Source organism: Canis aureus, chromosome 23 (assembly GCF_053574225.1).
Source record: "Canis aureus isolate CA01 chromosome 23, VMU_Caureus_v.1.0, whole genome shotgun sequence".
Taxonomy (NCBI): Eukaryota; Metazoa; Chordata; class Mammalia; order Carnivora; family Canidae; genus Canis; species Canis aureus.
Window position 1 is genome coordinate 45,116,965 of NC_135633.1, and position 18,103 is coordinate 45,135,067.

Sequence of the window (18,103 nt, forward strand, 5' to 3'; positions counted from 1 at the left end):
ATGAAGTGGTATCTCATTGTGATTTGGATTTGCATCTCCCTAATAATTTGTGATGCTGAGCATCTTTTCGCATGCTTCTTGGTATATTTTCTCTGGAGTAATGCCTATGCTAATCCTTTGCCCATTTTTAATCGGATTTTTTGCTGTTGTGGAGTTGTAGGAGTTCTTTGTATAGTCTCACTGTGAACTCCTTGCCAGATCTTTGATTTGCAAATGTTTTCTTGTATTCCATCGGTTACCTTTTTACTCTGTTGATTGCTTCCTTTGATGCACAAAATTTTTAAATTTTGATGTAGTCTGATTTATCTATTTTTACTTTTCTTGCCTGTGCTGTTGGTGTCCTATCCAAAAAAAAAAATCATTCCAAATCCAATGTCATGGATATTTTTTTCCCTATGTTGTTTTTTCCTAAGAGTTTTATAGTTTTAGCTCTTCTATTTAGGTCTGATCCATTTTGCATTGATTTTTGTGTGCAACATGGGGTAAGGCTCTAACTTCATGCTTTTTTTGCATATGGATATCCAATTTACCTAACATCATTTGTTAAAAAGACTCCTTTCCCCATTGGTCTTGGCACCCTGGTTGAAAATCATTTGACCATATATGTGAAGGTTTATTTTTGGGCTTTCTGTTCTGTTCCATTTGTCTATATGTCTGTCTTTTGCCAGTATAATACTATTTTGCTTACTATAGCTTTATAGTAAGTTTTAAAATCAGGAAGTATGAAACTTCCAACTTTGTTCTTTTTTTCAAGATTATTTTAGCTATTTAGGGTCTTGATAATGGTTTTAATTAATTTAATATGCAATAATAATTTTATAATTATTTTAATGATCTGCTAGGTTTCTATGGTCTCTGGGCTCAGTACTAGTCTATGCCAAAGGAGCTTGAGATGTCATAAATTCCCTTATAAGTTAGGAGAAGTAATGCAAAGATTTTGAGAAATAGGTATAGTACAGTGGATTTATTAGATGTGACCCATGAGTTGGCCCTTAAAAATGTCCTCTGAGAGGGCCCAGACCTTTTCAGGGCATAGAGAAACATACTAGTGAGGGAAACATAGGCATATGTAAAAATGCTAGAATAGGTCTTTTCCATGCATCAAAAATGAGTGTGCGGATGCTGTCTTTGAAATGGACTTCCTAATGTGAGTGAAATTGATGGCATTGGGTCTGGAGTGGCAGAGTCATGTATAGTACTCACCTCTAGTGGCACAGAGGGTATGGGTGCTATAACAATCAGCAGGGTCAACTCATTAATCAATGATTTGGCCCACTGGATCTTCATGGTGACTGAATTATCACAGGGGCCTTGAATAAATAGAAGGACATTCTACTAAGGTAATACTTGATTTGTATAACAAAACAAAATGAAAAAAAAAAAAAAACAGCTGTAGCTCGGGCAAATGGAGACCTAACTTTAGCCACCACATTTGAAAGTCAGAACCCCTCATTTAATTTCCATACCTGAGTTTGTGTACAGATCATGGATCCCTTGAGTAAAGAAATGACTATGACAGTATCACTGTAAGTACTATAGGTCTCCCAAACAGCTTCTCTAAAGGGGCTAATGGAATGATCAATTTGGGATAACTGGACTGGCTTTTGGTTCATACCAATTCTTAGAGATGAAAAAAGCCTCTGTGGTCCATTGGTGAGAGTGAGGACTTACAGAGGTCAAGTGAAAAATGAAATTGTGGCTTATGTCCCACTCCTGTGGGGTTCCCGAGTTTATTCTGTGGCTAATTCCTGAGTTCTTAAGTATAGAACTGGAATACTTAGCAACTGACAGATTCTACACATGAGGTCAGTTACAGTAGAATAAAATGGAAGCCCCTGAAGCTCCTCCTCCCAGTGAAAACATAAACCAAAAGCAATGTCACATCTCTGAAGGAACCACAGAGGTTGGTGCCAATATTCAGTACTTCATAGGTGCAGAGGTAAGGATTCCTATTACAGTCATTCAACTCACTTGCTTGTCCTCTACCTAAAATAGATCCTCTTAGGTAATGTATATAGGACTAGGAATCAGAAAAACAACCAATGTCTCAGCAGAAGTGCTGGAAAGTAGATGAGCAGTGCTGGTAGGCAGAATAATGGCCTCCCGCATCCTAATTCCCAGAACCTATGAAAATGCTAAGCAAAGGAAAATAAAGGTTGCAGATGGATTATGGTTGCTAATCACTGATTTTATTTATTTTTTATTTATTTATTTATTTATTTATTTTTAAAAGATTTTTATTTATTTATTCAGGAGAGACATAGGGAGAGAGGCAGAGACACAGGCAAAGGGAGAGGCAGGCTTCTTGCGTGGAGCCCCATGTAGAACTTGATCTCGGGGCCGCAAGATCACACCCCAAGCCGAAGGCAGATGCACAACCGCTGAGCCACCCTGGCATCCCAGCTAATCAATGATTTAAAAATTTTTTTTTAATTTTTATTTATTTATGACAGTTACAGAGAGAGAGAGAGAGAGTCAGAGACATAGGCAGAGGGAGAAGCAGGCTCCATGCACCGGGAGCCCGACATGGGATTCAATCCCGGGTCTCCAGGATTGCGCCCTGGGCCAAAGGCAGGCGCTAAACCCCTGCGCCACCCAGGGATCCCTAATCAATGATTTTAAAATAGGAATATTATCCTGGATTATTCAGGTGGATATAATGTAATCACAAAGGATCACAAGTTACATCCTTATAATCACCTTTGAAAAGTGGAGGGGATGGGAGAGGGAGGGAAATGTGACTACTGAAGTTCAGAGAAATACCATGTTGCTGGCTTTTAACATGGAAGAAGGGGTCAATGATCCAAGAAATGTGGGTGTCCTCTAGAAGCTGGAAAAGACACGTCTTGTCTTGTCTTGTCCCAGAGCCTACAGAAAAGAATGTGACCCTGCAGACACCTTAATTTTAGCCCCATGAGACCTGTGTCAGATTCTGACCTACCTACAGAAGTATAAGATTATAAATTTGTGTTGTTTAAGCCACTAAGACTGTGGTAATTTGTTATGGCAGCAATAGAAAACTAATAGAAATATCTTCAAAATTCAGTTAGTTTCTATGTACCTTTCCTTGGGCAACTGCTAGAGAATGTGGTCTTCCAAAATAAAGGAGTAAATAAAAAGTGAGGAAGACAGGGATCTAGAAAACAGCAAGACTTAGCCACTGAGTAGAGGAGAAGGGAGATCCTGGTAAAGCATGTATTCTGCAGACAGAAAGATCTGCAACCCCAGGGAGGAACATTTGACAGCCCAGCTGCTGTGGGGGATGGGAATTGGCAAATACTTGATATTTGTGGTCAGGTGACAAAGAAATTTTTAACTCTGCTGAAAAATTGGGAAGGAATTAGTGATGGTGACATAGAAAACTGAGCCAGAAACAAAGAAGTTTTAACTCCAGAAAAGCAAGGTTATTTGTAAAAAGGAAATGTAATAGTCATATCCTACTTGTCTTTGAAGTGAACTCTATTTGGTGTTTTAACACATTCATAGAAGTAACTTTATTGGAAGGATACAGGGAAGAAAAATAAAGGCTTGGACCACTAGGTCCCTATTTTTATTGGTTTACTGTTTGTTTGTTTATGTACTGCAGAGGCACAGAATTGAATTAATCGTAATCCTTGGTTTATGGCTCACTCTTAACGTTGCCCAAAACAAAAGGTAGAACCTTGACAATTATTTATAGCCTCATCATCCTACATGCCAACCCATATCCCTTCTCCTCCATCTGAAGTAACCAATATACTAAATCTTGTGTTCATGATTTCTTTGCCTTTCTTGCATTTAATCTGAGCACCTTAAATTCATGACTGGTCTGAGGATAAAGTTCCTGCTAGACTAGAAGCAGAGGAAAGAAGGAGCAATTAACATCAACCACGCTGTCTCCATAAAGCAGCAAATAGCTTATTCTCAGCAAGAGATACTACAAAGTCTCAGAAAGGAGAGTGAACTCCAGGGCTTTCTCAGATTAAATACCATTAGAATATTCTTTAAATGTCATCCAGCATTGCCTGTATCTTATTTGTTCCCTCTTTAACTACTCCTTGAAATGAGAGAGAATGGTGGGGGCAGGTACACAGAAATGCCAAAGCAAGATGCTAATGACCTGATCTCAGCATTAGGAGCATCTTCTACCACCTACAGGCAACACTTTAAGACAAGCTTGTTTCCCCAGTTGATGTACCCCTGCCATCTTCCAGATTTGCTCCCCTGCCCCCGGTACTCTGGCAGCCTCCTGGTATCCTAGAACCTGTACCTTGGACAGCAGCACAGAGGCCCTGGGGGCATGTCACACCTTTAGTTTGGAGCAGTGAGGGTTTAGCTGAGTTCTGCCCATTTCTGAGGACCCTGAGGACCTGGAGGCCCCAGCTGGCTAAAAGACAACTGTCTGCCTTGGCAACCTACCATGGTCAGTCAAGCAGGGCACCAGCAATCTGGAAGTCACTTATAGTCTGTTTGGAAGATGTTTCTAACTAGAATTTGAGTTCTCAAGGCAGCCTGAGATCCTGACTATACCAGAAACATGTACTCATTGGCCGTGGAGCTGTGAGGGCCCTGGGGTCCACCTAGTTAAGCATTTCCCAAAACACGTACTTCAAGCACTTGTTTTTAGGATGGTTAACAGGTTTTACCTCAAAGTGTCTCACCATCAAGGAAATATGTAGAACATATTTAAATTAAAATTACATTTAATTAAATAAAAAACAAATGAAGATTCTTTTCTACAAGCCTTCTCAATATCTAATTTCCAAGAAGGTAACATTGGCCCAATTTTCCTGTATGATATAGCTGAGCCCGTCTCCTCAACTGCAATGTGAAAATGATAATGCCCTCCTAGGAGGATTGCTATGAAGGTGAACAAGATCATGAGCTGAGAAGCATTTAGCATAGTATCTCTCATATTGGGTGTCAGCAAATCCTACTTCCTTTCTCCTTTTCCTATGCCTTTCATTTTTCTTTCAAATCTTCCCCTAGGCTCAGTAAATTACCCCTGTATACAGCCTTCTATGAAATTATGTGAAACTGATTTCCTGAGCTCTGGATGGCATCAGAGTAATTATGTATACCACGAAGTCTCCTACCCTACTTACCTGGTAGGACAGGGGGTCCCCAGCCCCAGTGGGGCAGAAATCCTGGTCAACACAGGCATGTGGCACCCATTACACACTGTGAGTAGGAGAACCAATCCTGAGGCTCCAGTGGCAGCTTTGCCTCATTCCACATCACCAAAGACTCACGTGTGAAGTCTTGGGTCCTCAGCACAGATTCATAATCACAAGAGAAAGGACGTGGCAGCCAGCTCAGTGGAAGAAGCTCTAGACCAAGATCAGAGATTTCCAGCTGGCTATTTACCCTAGCCAGAGCATGTTTGCACTTCCTCAGGTGTAAAATGCAGGGGTGTAGGCAGATGATCTTCATGCTCTCTTTGTAATCCACATAGATTCCCATGTTAAAGGTTACTAACTGTGGTTTAATCAGAAGCCCAAGAAGTAGAGTCCATGCACCCAAAATATATTTTATTGAGACTAGTGCATTTATAATGAAATACTCATTATGACACATTGGAAAGACTCAAGTTTTACAAATTTCACATTTACAAATACAAATCACATTTTGCTCTGAGGCACACAGGGACCAAGGTGAATGGGGAAGACAAGGTACTGACAGGAGACCCAGACCTAATGGGCCATCTGTAGGTCTTCTCCCCTGGAGAAGAGCATTCTTCAACTTGGCAGTATTTCTAGAGGCCTTCAGCAAGGAGGAAAGTGAAGCTTTCCCCCTGATTCCAGAGCAGGACAAACTATTTGTAGTCCTGCTGCTTGTTCTTTCTGGTTTGAAGAATTTCCATGGCAGCATTAAGATGAAACCATTAGCTACTTCTTGACACCACAGAGACAAGAGGTCCAGGCATGGAAGTTATTTGGCCATCTGGGCTTGGAAGGCTCTCTATCCCATGAAAGTCAAACATTCCAAACATTCTCATAAGTGGAGAGAACAGTATAATGAACTCTCATGGTTCATTATAGGAGAGCAGATAATATGGCCAAGTTCAATTTCAATGAAACATCGAGATCTAAGTGAACCCTGGATAATCCCCTTCTCCCCAAATGTCAGTTCCCCTCTCAGCTCCATATTCATGTTTGCTTTCAAGATCTATCTGGTGCTAGAAAGTAACCTAAACCCAGTGTGAGAGTGGCAACTATTTAGGGTGGGTGAATTAAGTTCTATTCTGCCTGTGTCTTCTGGGTGATGCAGTGAGTCACTCAAGACCAGATGGAAGGTGATGAAAACACTAAGTCTCTGGGATGAGATTTCTCTGACATGTTGAGTCCTTAAGGACTATCACAATGTCATAGGTTTCTGTAAGTGACACATGAACCGCCAGGGTGATGTTGACAAGTGCGTGGTCTTCGGGGAACTGGCATGAAGAAGCTTTATTATTCAGACAACACAGAGGAGTGGCTTGTCTAGACAGCTTGGGAGGATGTGAAGTGTCTAAGTGCAATTATTTCTGGCATGTTGGAGAGCCTGTTCCATCGTCTCCTGTAAAAGCAGGGCAATGTTTTACCACGTCTTGTTCCATGTAAATGCAGGAGAGAAGGAATTTTGCCTGTTAGATGAGTTTTATTTCCTGGCTCATCATGATGGCTGCTGAGAAGAGGTGCTTCATCCAGGCCTTTCCTACCACTGACTATAAGTGAAGGCAGCCTGTTGGCTCCATGACAGCCTTCTCCTTGAGTTCCTCTCCCACCTCTTCCAACTCTTCTGATGGACACTACTCCTGGGAGAGGGGCTCAGAAATTCTCTGCTATGCCTTGTTCTTGATTCTCTCTACATGAGAAAGTATAATTCACAATGGAAGGAAGAGTGTGTGCACACAGGCACGCATGTGTGCATGTATACAAGCAAAGGGAAAAGTTGCAAATAAATCCACAGCATACTAACAAAACTCATCACAGTTGATGGCAGAAGGGGGTGATTTTTGTTTTCTTCTTTGTGCTTTTCTAAATTTTCCAAAATTTCAATTTTTCTTTAAGAGAACTCAGTGATTCCTCTTTGTTTTAAGGGACCGAACTGGTCCTTTCTTGTCATCTATCCAGCCAGCCACCACACTATCGTGATTCATTCTGGCCCAGGACTTCAGAAAGCAAGGCTAAAAAAGCTCTGTGTTAGCTCTGGCTCACTTACCTTTCACTGGCCAATGAACCTTGTTCAAGTTGAGTTCTGTGTATCTGGGTCAGCCACACCTGACTGAGTATGACTCAGGTGTCCTTTACGAATGCTTGGTGGCAGGAAGGGTTGTTAGAAGCTGGCTGACTCAGCCCTCATGTGGGCTGAAGCTGTCCTGGGTTCTCTGGCTCAGGGAGCCAGGGTGATATGCCTCATAGCATTTCTTAGACAGGAATTCATAAACACGTGTCTAATTGGTAGCTGTCTTGTAGTTTTCACATCAAATGGGGTAGAAAGCTAGATAGCGTTTCCTAGGAAATCAAGGGTCCTGTGGCTTCTGCAGGACCTTGTTTTCAGCCCTGTAAAGGTCATGTGTCAGAGAACAGGCTTTCTTGCAGGCTCTGTCCTCAGGTCCTGGAGACAGAGCTCTCCTCCTGCCTCTTCCCACCCCCACTCCCACCTAACTCATGGCTACAATGGGCTCCACAGAAGACAGGTCTGTCTTCCCAGAGTGGAGATGGGAGGAAAGCAGGAGGTTGTTGGCTGGGGGAACCCTCCGCCCATTGCTCTTCTCTGTCCAAGCCACCCTGAAGGAAGGCACTGGAGAGGGGGGCCTTTCTTCCTGGGGCTTTGGGAGTCTTTGGCACATGCTCAGTAATGCCTTCAGCTCAATCCTGAAATTCTCGTTGAGCCAGCAGTAGATGAAAGGGTTGTAGCAAGTGCTGCTCATGGCAAACCAGTGGAAGGCGAAGTAGAGGGCATTGTTGGTGTGGATGACCTTGCTGGACAGGAGGAGGACATAGCAGTTGAGGGGAAACCAGCAGAGGGCAAAGAGGACCACCACCAGCATCAGCATCTTGATGGTCTTCTTCTTCTTACGCCGTAGAGCCAGGTACTGCTCAGTGGTCACGTCGCCAATCGTGTTGCACAACCACAGCTTCTTGGCCACTCGGGCATAGGCCACAGAGATGATGAGGAGGGGTAAGATGTAAAGCAGGATGAAGGTGGCCAAGTCCAGGTACTTCCAGAAGAGGTCAGCTGGCTCAGGGAAGTCTGGCAGGCATAGTGAGCGGACAATGTCCTCACTGGTGGCAAGGGGAGAGGGAGAGAGACAGAGAAACAGAGAGAGACAAAGAGAGAGAAAGAGAGAGAAAGAAAGAGGAAAGTGTGCCATTAGTGTGGAAAGGTCTTATCCCAAGAAGCCCTGGCCTTTCTCCACACTGGGCTCCTGGTAAATCCCTTATAGCACTTTTGTTGTAGTGTAATTATGTGATACATCCCTGGCTCTACCACTAGGCTGGGAGTTCTATAAAGATAAGGAAAATACCTGATTTCTCTGTGTCCTCTTAACCTTATATTATTCCTGGCCTATAACAGAAACCTAGTAAATACTTACTCAATGAATGAATGGAACACTGGTATTCCTCATCTTAGAACTAACTCATCCTGAGAGTACAATGTATACAGAAAACCCTGGAGTTCCTCATTTTCCTACCTATTCTCATTCCAGAGAGGAACTAATAAATGATGGGCCTTGAGAACGTGAGTGGCAAAGCCTGGACTAACCTACCTTCAGACATTCATATAACAAGTGTTTATTTTCTATGGAATGCATTTAGGGCTCTTTGAGGACCTAGTCCTCTTTGAGGAACCCCCAGGGCTAGTGTGTTAAGACTACACAGATTATGACCACACAGGATTGGCAAGTACCTCCTTTGGTATCCAAGCTCCCACTTTGGGGAAGTGAAAACCCTAGGGCCATTTTGATGGAAGGCACTGTTTCAATACACTCCCACAAAGAGGTCAAGTCATGAGACTTATTACTTACAAATCCCAGAATGGAGGCACAAGGATCTGGGGGAAGGGCAGTCCTCTGTCCCAGGCCCCAAGGAAGCAGGAAATAGAGCACAGGGCTGCAAGCACCAACTATGGAGAAGTGGTTGTGGCAGTGGTCACTCACTTTTCACAGCCTCAACTCTGAGGGGTCATTTTAAAAGGTGACCCAGGAAAAGCAAGGCTAGAACTTATGGTGGGAATCCTAACCTCATGTCCTAATCTAAATGTCCAGACTGTGGGTGTGAACAAGGTAGTCAAACCCTAAAATGTCTAAGCCACAACTCAAAATGGCTGGTTTCTCCTCACGCCATGTGGCTTATTGCTCTGGTTATATGTGCTGATTGTCATTGCTACTGAAAGGGAGAGAATTCTCCTTGCTCTCGTTAGCAGGGAAAAAAAAAGAAAGTTCCCCATGTGTGAAGGCAGATGGAAGTCTGATTGCTAGCGGATTTGGGCATGTGATTCATTTCAATATCATAGAACTTGGGGAGGGAGCCTTTATAAATTACAGTTGACCCTTGAGCAACATAGAGGTTAGGGGTACCCACCCCCACACAGTTGAAAACCCCTGTATGACTTTGACCCTACAATTTAACTACTAATTGCTTACTACGGACAGGAAGCTATCTCGAGAATATAAACAGTTGATTGACATATATTTTGTGTATGTATTATATATTGTATTCTCACAATAAAGTAAGCTAAGGAAAAGAAAATGTTATTAAAATCAACAGAGAAAATACATTAACAGTACAGGACTATATTAATTGAAAAAAAAAATCCACATAGAAGTGGATCCACACAGCTTAAACTAGTGTTGGCCAAGGGTCAACTGTAGTTGCAATCAGCCTTCCAAGCTTTTTCTCTTGATCTTGTGTATGTCACAGACATGTGTGTTTTCAAGTATACGTTTCAGGAAGAGCAGCAGAGAAGTTAGCATAGCACACACCAGCACTGTACCTCCTAGGTCCCCTCAGATCCCCTTCACTAGCATGGGGACGCCTAGGTGGCTGAGTGGTTGAAAATCTGCCTTCAGCTCAAGAGGTGATCCCAGAGTCCCAGGATTGAGCCCCCACATGGAGCCTGCTTCTCCCTCTGCCTATGTCTCTGCCTCTCTCTGTCTCTCATAAATAAATAAAATCTTAAAAAAAAAAATCACAAGCATGATCTGTGTCGCAGGGTCCATTTCTAAATAACCTCATCTAAAACAACTATGAACTCATGAAAATCACTCTAAGCTCATTCATTCATCTGTCCATTCATTTACTCAGTAAGGAAGTAATTACACTTTGAGGGCTTGTTATGTGGAGACTGTAGGTTAGGTGCTAGGAATAGCAGGGTAGCCAAATCAGACACGGTCCCAGCTCCCCCCAACCTTACCAGTCCAGCTGGGGAGATCGCCTTCAGTGAACAAGTAGCACACACAAGTGTTTAAATTAAAACAAACAAACAACTAAGTCCTTTGAAAGAAATTCTCATTCTGTGAGAGCACACAACAAAGAAGCCTGAATAGGAGCTAGTGGGAAGTGGAGCATCCTGCCTCAAACACACTGACTCAGGCATGGTCTGTTTGTCTGCCGGGCAAGAGAATGCAAATGTCCCAGGAGATTCTGAATCTCACATCTGTGTGACTGTGTGAGTACGTGTCCCCAGTGAAGGAAGTTGTTCACTACTGCCTTGACCTTGCAGACAAACTGGGTGGACAATAAGGAGGGAGCTAAAGTTGTTGAGCAATAAAGGGAAGAAAAAGCAGAAGGAATGCTGCCCATAGGCCCGGCCTTGGAAGCAAGAGGACAGGAAAGAGACAGAAGAGTTGGGTGTAGCAGAGACTTGTAAGTCATATGCGGAGAGGACTCAGATTTCCCTCAGGCAAGGACCTCTGAGTCCCCAGGCTGCGCCATATGAGTTCACTCACCTGTACTTGAAGGTAAACAATTTCTGGCAGATGGCGTGGGGAAGTGAAAAGAACGTAGCCATGGTCCAGATGACTGTGATGTAGATGACACCTTTTGTGATCGAGATCCGGGGTTTTAATGGGTGCATGATGACCTGGATAATAAACTGTACATCACTGGCTGAAGAAGTTCTGAAGCCTCCAGAATCCCAACAACACAGTTCACATGTCACAAATAAGGCAGGTAGGTCCTATTTATAAAGAGGCACCCCTTAATTCAGTATGAAGCCCTTGGGCTGCGCCACCCCCAAAGCCTACCTGCAGAGGTACAAAGAGGATATCGAATGGACTCTGAGACTCTGGGAAGCTCAGATGCCTGTTGCACACCATGTGGCAGAACCAGGGTGCAGTGGGGGGATGGGGAAGGGGTGAAGTAGGAGGTCTGCTTGCATGGCACACAGGAGGCCAGCAGAGGAACAAGCCATGGTACCCCCATGATTCTGGACCCCTTGGGTTATGGAGGGCTCTGAGAGGGTCTGACACGACAAACATGAAGAGGAGACTCTCCCCATCTATCTTAGGACGTTGTACCGACATTTATTTGGGTAAATTTTATTTAGATAAAATTCTTTTTCTTTTCTTTCTTTTCTTTTCCCTTCCTCCCTCCCTTCCTTCCTTCCTTCCTTCCTTCCTTCCTTCCTTCCTTCCTTCCTTCCTTCTTTCTTTCTTTCTTTCCTTCTTTCTTTCTTTCTTTTTCTTTCTTTCTTTCTAAGTTATTGTGTTTATTTTTAAAATTGTAGCAGGGTCCGGTTTTCCCAGGCCTATAGCAAAGCCTGCGTTGTAGGCTTTGGGCTGCAAAGCATCCTGCAATTGCTACACTATGACAATCCATTCTCCCAAAAGGTTTAAATAAAGGCGTGGGAATTTCATGGCATCTTTAAGATGAGAAGGACCATTTCTTGAAAAAGGCATCCCGAGAAAGGTGAAGCCAGGGTCAGGGGGAGAGGTCATAAAGAGCTGCCACCCCACCTAAAGATGTCACCCCAGGACACATTGCCACCCTGGCTGTGTCCCCCACCCCAATTTTTCTCCAGTTTTTTTCAAGGTTTTATGGAAGGAAGTGACTAGGCTTTATAAGCTGCTCAATACATTCCCTTTCTGGATTTTGCCATCTCTGTCCCTCACGCCCCCTCGGTGTTTGGGTTGCTGAAGGAAGTGAAAGCCTGGGTCAGGGGCCCTGGACATCACTCAGATATTTCACTGGCTTTGGGACGGAGCCCCGTTTTTCGGGTTTATGTCACAGCAACATGATCAGTGTGGGCAAGACTAGCCCCTCGTGCCTCAGGCCAACCACCTTTGGCCCAAGGGTCAACTGCCCCTTAGCTATGTTAAATAGGGGTAACCAGAGGCCAGGTAACGGAGGCCCAGAGTCCCTCTCATTGGATTAGGGAGGAAGGCTAAGAAAAGGCAGAAAATATTTGTATGCAGCCTTTTCAGACTTTGCCCAAAGCATCAGTAATATAAATGTCAAAATGATGGAATTTCAGGGCTAAAGGAATCTCACAATTTGCCAAGTCCAATTCCCTACCAGATGATGAATGTCCTCTAAAACATTCCTATCAAGTGTCATCCAGCCCTTGCTTAAAAACGGCCAATGAAATGAAACTCATTACCTTCCCAGGCAGTGTTGTTCTGTTAGAAAATTCTCATACTGAGCTGTGTCTTTGAAGCCTCCTCTCCCTTGGTCTTTGTTTGCACCTTTGGGAGCTACTCTGAATAAATTCTACCTTCCCTTTGTCCTGGTAGCCCTTATGACAGTGGCCTCGTGGCGCCTTTGAACCTTCTCAGAGCAGGGCGGGCGGCCTTAGTGATCCGAGTAGAGGCTTGAAGCCAGACAGATCTCAGTGCTAATCCTAGCTTCATCTTTCACCAGGCATGTGATCTTGGGAAAGCTACCCATGCATTCTTCTGAGCTTTGATGCCTTGATTCAGCACAGGTGTAAGGATACAACATGGATTTACTGAGTCAGCATGAGAGAGGTGCTTGCCATGCAGCCATCCACCTCTAAGACAAGCACCCCCAGGTCCTCTCGGGTTTTCTTTACCATATCCACCCGTGTACATCTGATGGGGCAAGACAGTGAGCAGGGCCTTCCTGCCGTACCCTGAGGCCTGCTCCTGCCACCTGGACACCCTAATTTGTTTTCCTCCTCAACAACTTGGGCCAGGCGATATCCATCCCCCTGGTCTCTGACCTGCCATGATTTGCCAATCTCTTTCCATCTGTGATTTTCAGGTTCGCTTTTCTACCCCCAAAACAAGCTCATTAACTTCTGAGACACCAAATGTTAGCAATGAGCCTTTGTTGGAAAAACAAACTGGGAATGACTTTTTGTAGCACTTAACATGTATGTTTTAAAATGTCTCATCTAAGTGCTCATACCCGCCAATAAGACAAATAAATACACTTATTATTACAAAATGTGCTAAACACTGTCTTGAGGGACCCTGCAGTTCCGTGGGAAGCAAAGCCCGAAGGGGAAAGACAGGGTGCTATGGGTCGGTGCCCTCACCTGGTGGCGGTCAACAGCAATGGCCGTCAACGTCAGTGCTGAGACGTGCAGGGAGCAGTACTGGGCAAAGCGGCTGACGTGGCACATGCCTTTCCCAAATACCCACGTGCTGTTCACAAAGCGGACCTGGAAACCAGCTCACAGAGGTCAGCAGACAAACAGGCCTTGACCCTGGCCCCCAGCCCCTGTGGCCTCTGAGGACCATCCCTGGCTGGTCCCTTCTGGCTCCTCCCTTCTTCCATTCTACACTACTAAACTGTGGGTCACACATGATTTTCTCCAGCATGCCTCGTTTTCAATCACGTGATTTGACAGAACCTGGTCGTCTTGCTGGAGCCACACCCGGTTAGGTGCCAGGAGAGCGTGGGAATACATGCGCTTTGGACTTGGACTTGCCTCCTCTGATAGTCTCTAGCTGTGTGACCTTGGGCAAGGTATATAATCTCTCAGAACCTCAGTTTCCTTATTTGCAAAACAAGGCTTAAAGATCTCTACCTTGTAGGCTTATTGTCAGGATTAAGGTTCCAAAAAGTCTATAAAGGGTAGAATACCATGTCTGGTAGATTGGTAGAAAGATATTATTAGGTATTTTTATGGTAATAATAACATCCATTCTTAGCCGACAGGTGTTCCAGCTAATGGGGGAGACACATCTGAAAAATCACAACACAGCGTGTGGGCTGTGCTCTCTAACGTTGAGTAAGTGATGCCCCGTGCCCAAGAAGGATCTAGCACTGATTCTGAACGAGTCTGGGGAGACGACTTGGGTATCTTAGGATGCGAGAGGGAAAGATTCAGTGCCCCACAGAGAGCCCAGGTGGAGGGTGTCAGGGCCCCAAGGAGGGTGGGAGGGGGCTGGGGTAGAAAGGGAAAACCGATAGAGAAAAAAAACACAGTCAGCCGGATGGAAAGAACACCATGTGGTGGTTCACAGCGGAGTATGTGCCTCTTCCGGTTGTCACCAGGGCAGGGCTCTTCGCTCCATCTCTGTGGGTAGGCAGGGAGCAGCCATAGGAGGCTTCTGAGCAGTCCAGTGATATTACTGAGCTAGAACTCTTCAGCTACTCCTACTTCTCACCTCCCACATTCAATACATGACAAAGCCAACCAGCGCTGCCTTGAGATGGCTTTCAGATCCACTTCCTCTTCTCCGGTCCCAAGGCCACGGCCCTCACGGAGTCCCCCATTGTTTCTCACCCGGATGGTTTACAGCCTCTCAGCAGCTTCCCCTGTCCTCCGATCTGGTCCACTTGTAATTCAGCCTTCACACTGCTGATGGGATTTTTCTTAACTAAAAATCAGATTACTGTCACCTTCCCCCACTTAGCATCATCGTGGCCCTCAGGACAGAGCCAGATGCCTTCAGAATATCCAGGCCCATTCATAGGCTGGCCCCAGCCTCCCTTTCTGACCCACCTCCGCTTGCCTCCGGCCCCCCACAGACCCCGCACTGTGCCTCTTGCCTCTGCTCCAGCTGCATCAAGTCACTCAACATTCCAACACACCATGAGCTTTGGTGCCCTTTGCCTTTGCTCTACCACAGTCCTTCTGTCTGCATGGTGCGTTCACCTCCACCTGGGAGACCCCTGCCCTTACAGGTCCCTTTGAAGTGTCCTTTTTTTTTTTTTTTTTGTCTCCTTTGACCCTCTCAGGGGACTCTGGGCAGGACAGAATACTTGAGTGTCTCCTCCAGGTTCCACCAAATCCTGTGCATGTCACTGCTGTGGGAGTTGGAAGTAACTGTTTGCTCTTCTCTCAATGACCAGAGCTGAACTTCTGCTCACTGTCGTGTGCAAAGTGGACAGGAAAGGAGACAAGGGAGGAAGAATATTGTCACCAGCCAGCTGGATGCCTTACCTAGTCTGAAAGGTTGGCTAAGGGCTTAGAAGATCCTCCCCCACCTCCAACTCTTTCATCCTCTCACCAACTCTTTCATCCTCCCTGCTTTCCAGCACCTTGTAAGCTCTAACAAGAGTTTAGATTGGGGCAATTACATGGGTCAGTTTCAAGGTCAAGCAGCTCTGGACCATCTCGGAGGAGTTCTGGGTTCTCAGGACGCTGCCACTTCCTCTCCTGCAGGAGATCAAGCAAGGCAGGACCTGCCAGGTCTCAGGTACAGCCTAGCCTGGGGTGGCTTCTCTCCCTCAACCCCTACATCTGCGTCTGTGGAAGATTTAATTTTGCATCCTGCTCTGGGCGGCAGCGCAAGGGCCATACCCCCGGGCCAGTTCTGGGTGGCCCAACCCCAGCACTGCAGATTGTCAGGATAGAAACCCAGAGCAGAGGTGGGAGCTAAGTGGAGCCAGAGATACACTGTCTCGTGCTTCAAGGTAACCCTGGCGAGTGAGCAGAGGTTTCTGGGTAGCCAGGAATCAGTTAGATATAAGCTGGCAGGAGAGCAGGACAAGTTCATGGTTTGGAGTAGTAGAAGCATTATTAACATGGGCCAAGAAGCCCTCCTCACCTGCCACCTCTGGATCAGGTGGCTTAGTGGGCAGACCCCCAGACTTGAGTCAGGAAAGTAAGTCTTATCCTGGCTCTGCCAATTACAGGCTAAGTGACCTTGGACAAGGGACTGAACCTCTATCTGTGCCTTAGTTTCCGCATCTGCAAAAGGCGATGTTCTCATAAGTGAGGACAAAAGACAGAATGTAGTTTTAAAATGTTCGCAGGGGTGGGGAGTTCACTCTCTTCTGTCTATTATTTCAGGTTGAGTGTGTGTGTGTGAGAGAGAGATGGAGTTTGAACAGCTACTGCTTCGGTAATAAGTCAGATAACAATAAGGTTATTACATAAAGTGAAAAGACATCACTCAGGCTACAGAAACATAAGGGATGACTATCATTAGACTGCTCAGTCCTAGCCCTCGCAGTCCCCACCCACCCAGGAGCACCACACTCCCAAGTCACAGAGGGACGGAGATGACACCACTGATGCTGAGCAGCCAGGGCTTGGGGGAGGCTCATGTGCCACCCCTGTGCGAGGGCCGCCAGCCTGGTCTGGGGACCCAAGCGTACCTCATCCTCATCTTTTCCCCAGCACACACGTCCTACACTGGCTCATTCTCAAACCACGAAAGAGAAACGTAGTTTAAGTAAGTGGCCTAAGAGAATGCACCTAAGTTTCCCAGCACAATTAGCAATTGTTTGATACAGCAGCTGTGGCCCAAAGCCACATCCTGGGGTGGAGGTGGAGGAGGGGGTGTGCGTTTAGGGAGCTGGACTTCAGGGCCCTGTCGGCCAACATCTCCAGGAGCTTCGGTTTACTGTCTGATCACCAGAGAGGCCGGTGCCCAGTGATAGGAAGTGGTCATTGGCCCTGGGTGACTCCGGGCGTTGACCGCACGGCCCTCCAGCTGCAGCAGCTCACGCTCAGGTGACGAGGCAGAGGCAGAGAAGAGGAGAGAGGGCAGAACCGCCGAACCCCCGGGAAGGGCAGGCGGGGGCGGGGGAGGCCCGGGGAGGGGCAGCAGCACAGACCGCAGGCCGGTCACAGACAGGGCGGGTGATGAAGGCACAGGGAGGGGCTCGGGCGGACAGACACGTCCAGGCGGCGCGACGGAGGGGAGAGGCGGGCGGGAGCGCGGGGCACGGAGCGGGGGGCACGGAGCGGGGGGCGGGGGGCGAGCAGGCGCCGCGGGGCCGCGGGGGAAGCGCGGGGCGGGGCGGGCGCGGGGCCTCACCAGGGTGAAGGGCGTGTTGAGCAGCGTGATGAGGATGTCGGCCACCGCCAGGTTGACGATGAAGAGGCTGGTGGCCGAGCGCATCCGCTGGTTCTTGAAGATGACATGACAGACCAGGACGTTGCCGAAGAGCGAGAAGACGATGATGAAGGAGTAAGCCACGACGAGCAGGGCTTTCACCGTGGGGTTCTGCGACTCGGCGCCGTAGCGCCTCCGGCCCACGAAGTTCTGCCAGTCGGAGAAGCTGTAGTTGCTCCAGAAGAAGTGCGAGGCGTTGGGCCCCGCCAGGGCCGCCTCCAGGCCCGGCTCGTCGGCCCGGCCCTCGGGGCGCTCGGCGGCGCGCAGCAGCGGGAGGAGGCAGAGCAGCGCCCCGCGCCGGCCCATGCTGCCCGCGCCCGCGCCCGCGCCCGCCGGGAGGGGGGGGAGGGGAGGGGGAGGAGGGGAAGGGACGGGAGGGGACGGGAGGGGGCGCCGCACGTCCCGCCTCTGCGCCGCCGACCGCCGGCGAGCGGGCGCCTCCACCCGCGGGGCAGCGCCGAGACTCGGGCTCCCGCTCCGCTCCGGCTCCCGCTCCGGCTCCGGCTCCGGCTCCGGCTCCCGCTCCGCCCCGCCCCGGCCCCGGCCCCGTGCGGGAGGCGACCCCGCGGGGCTGGCGAGGCTCCTTCCCGGCGCGCGCCCGCCCGGCCCTCCGTGGCGCGCCGCCCCCCGCCCGCCCCCCGCCCGCTCCACGCCGGGAGCGACACTCCGCCCGGCTCCGAGGCTCTTCCCTGGAGTCAGCCTCGCGCGTCCGCCCCGCCGCAGCCCGGCGCTGTCGAGGAGCGGGGGGCGGGGACACGGGGAGCCCCGGCAGGCTCGGCGCGCGGCTCGGCGGCTCCCGGGGCGGCTGCACCTGTTTGGGCCGCGGCTCCAGCCCGCGCGGGGAGGCGCCCAGCGCTGCAGCCCGGCCCGCGGCTT

At 47.7% G+C, this 18,103-nt stretch overlaps 1 protein-coding gene across 4 annotated transcripts; it reads right to left on the reverse strand.

Moving 5' to 3' along the window:
• Positions 1 to 5,484: 5,484 nt before the first annotated feature.
• GPR83 (G protein-coupled receptor 83) lies at positions 5,485 to 17,535 on the reverse strand. Of its 4 annotated transcripts, none has more exons than XM_077867471.1 (4): positions 17,150 to 17,535; positions 13,468 to 13,593; positions 10,916 to 11,049; positions 5,485 to 8,249 (listed from the first exon to the last, which is right to left on the reverse strand). In XM_077867471.1, exons 1-4 carry the CDS (start codon positions 17,531 to 17,533, stop codon positions 7,625 to 7,627), a joined length of 1,269 nt encoding a protein of 422 aa, XP_077723597.1. In that variant the 5' UTR covers positions 17,534 to 17,535; the 3' UTR covers positions 5,485 to 7,624. The 4 variants fall into 4 exon arrangements, with proteins under 4 accessions (XP_077723597.1, XP_077723596.1, XP_077723599.1 ...); XM_077867470.1 differs by having other exon boundaries at positions 10,916 to 11,145; XM_077867473.1 differs by lacking the exon at positions 13,468 to 13,593.
• Between the last annotated feature and the right edge of the window lie 568 nt (positions 17,536 to 18,103).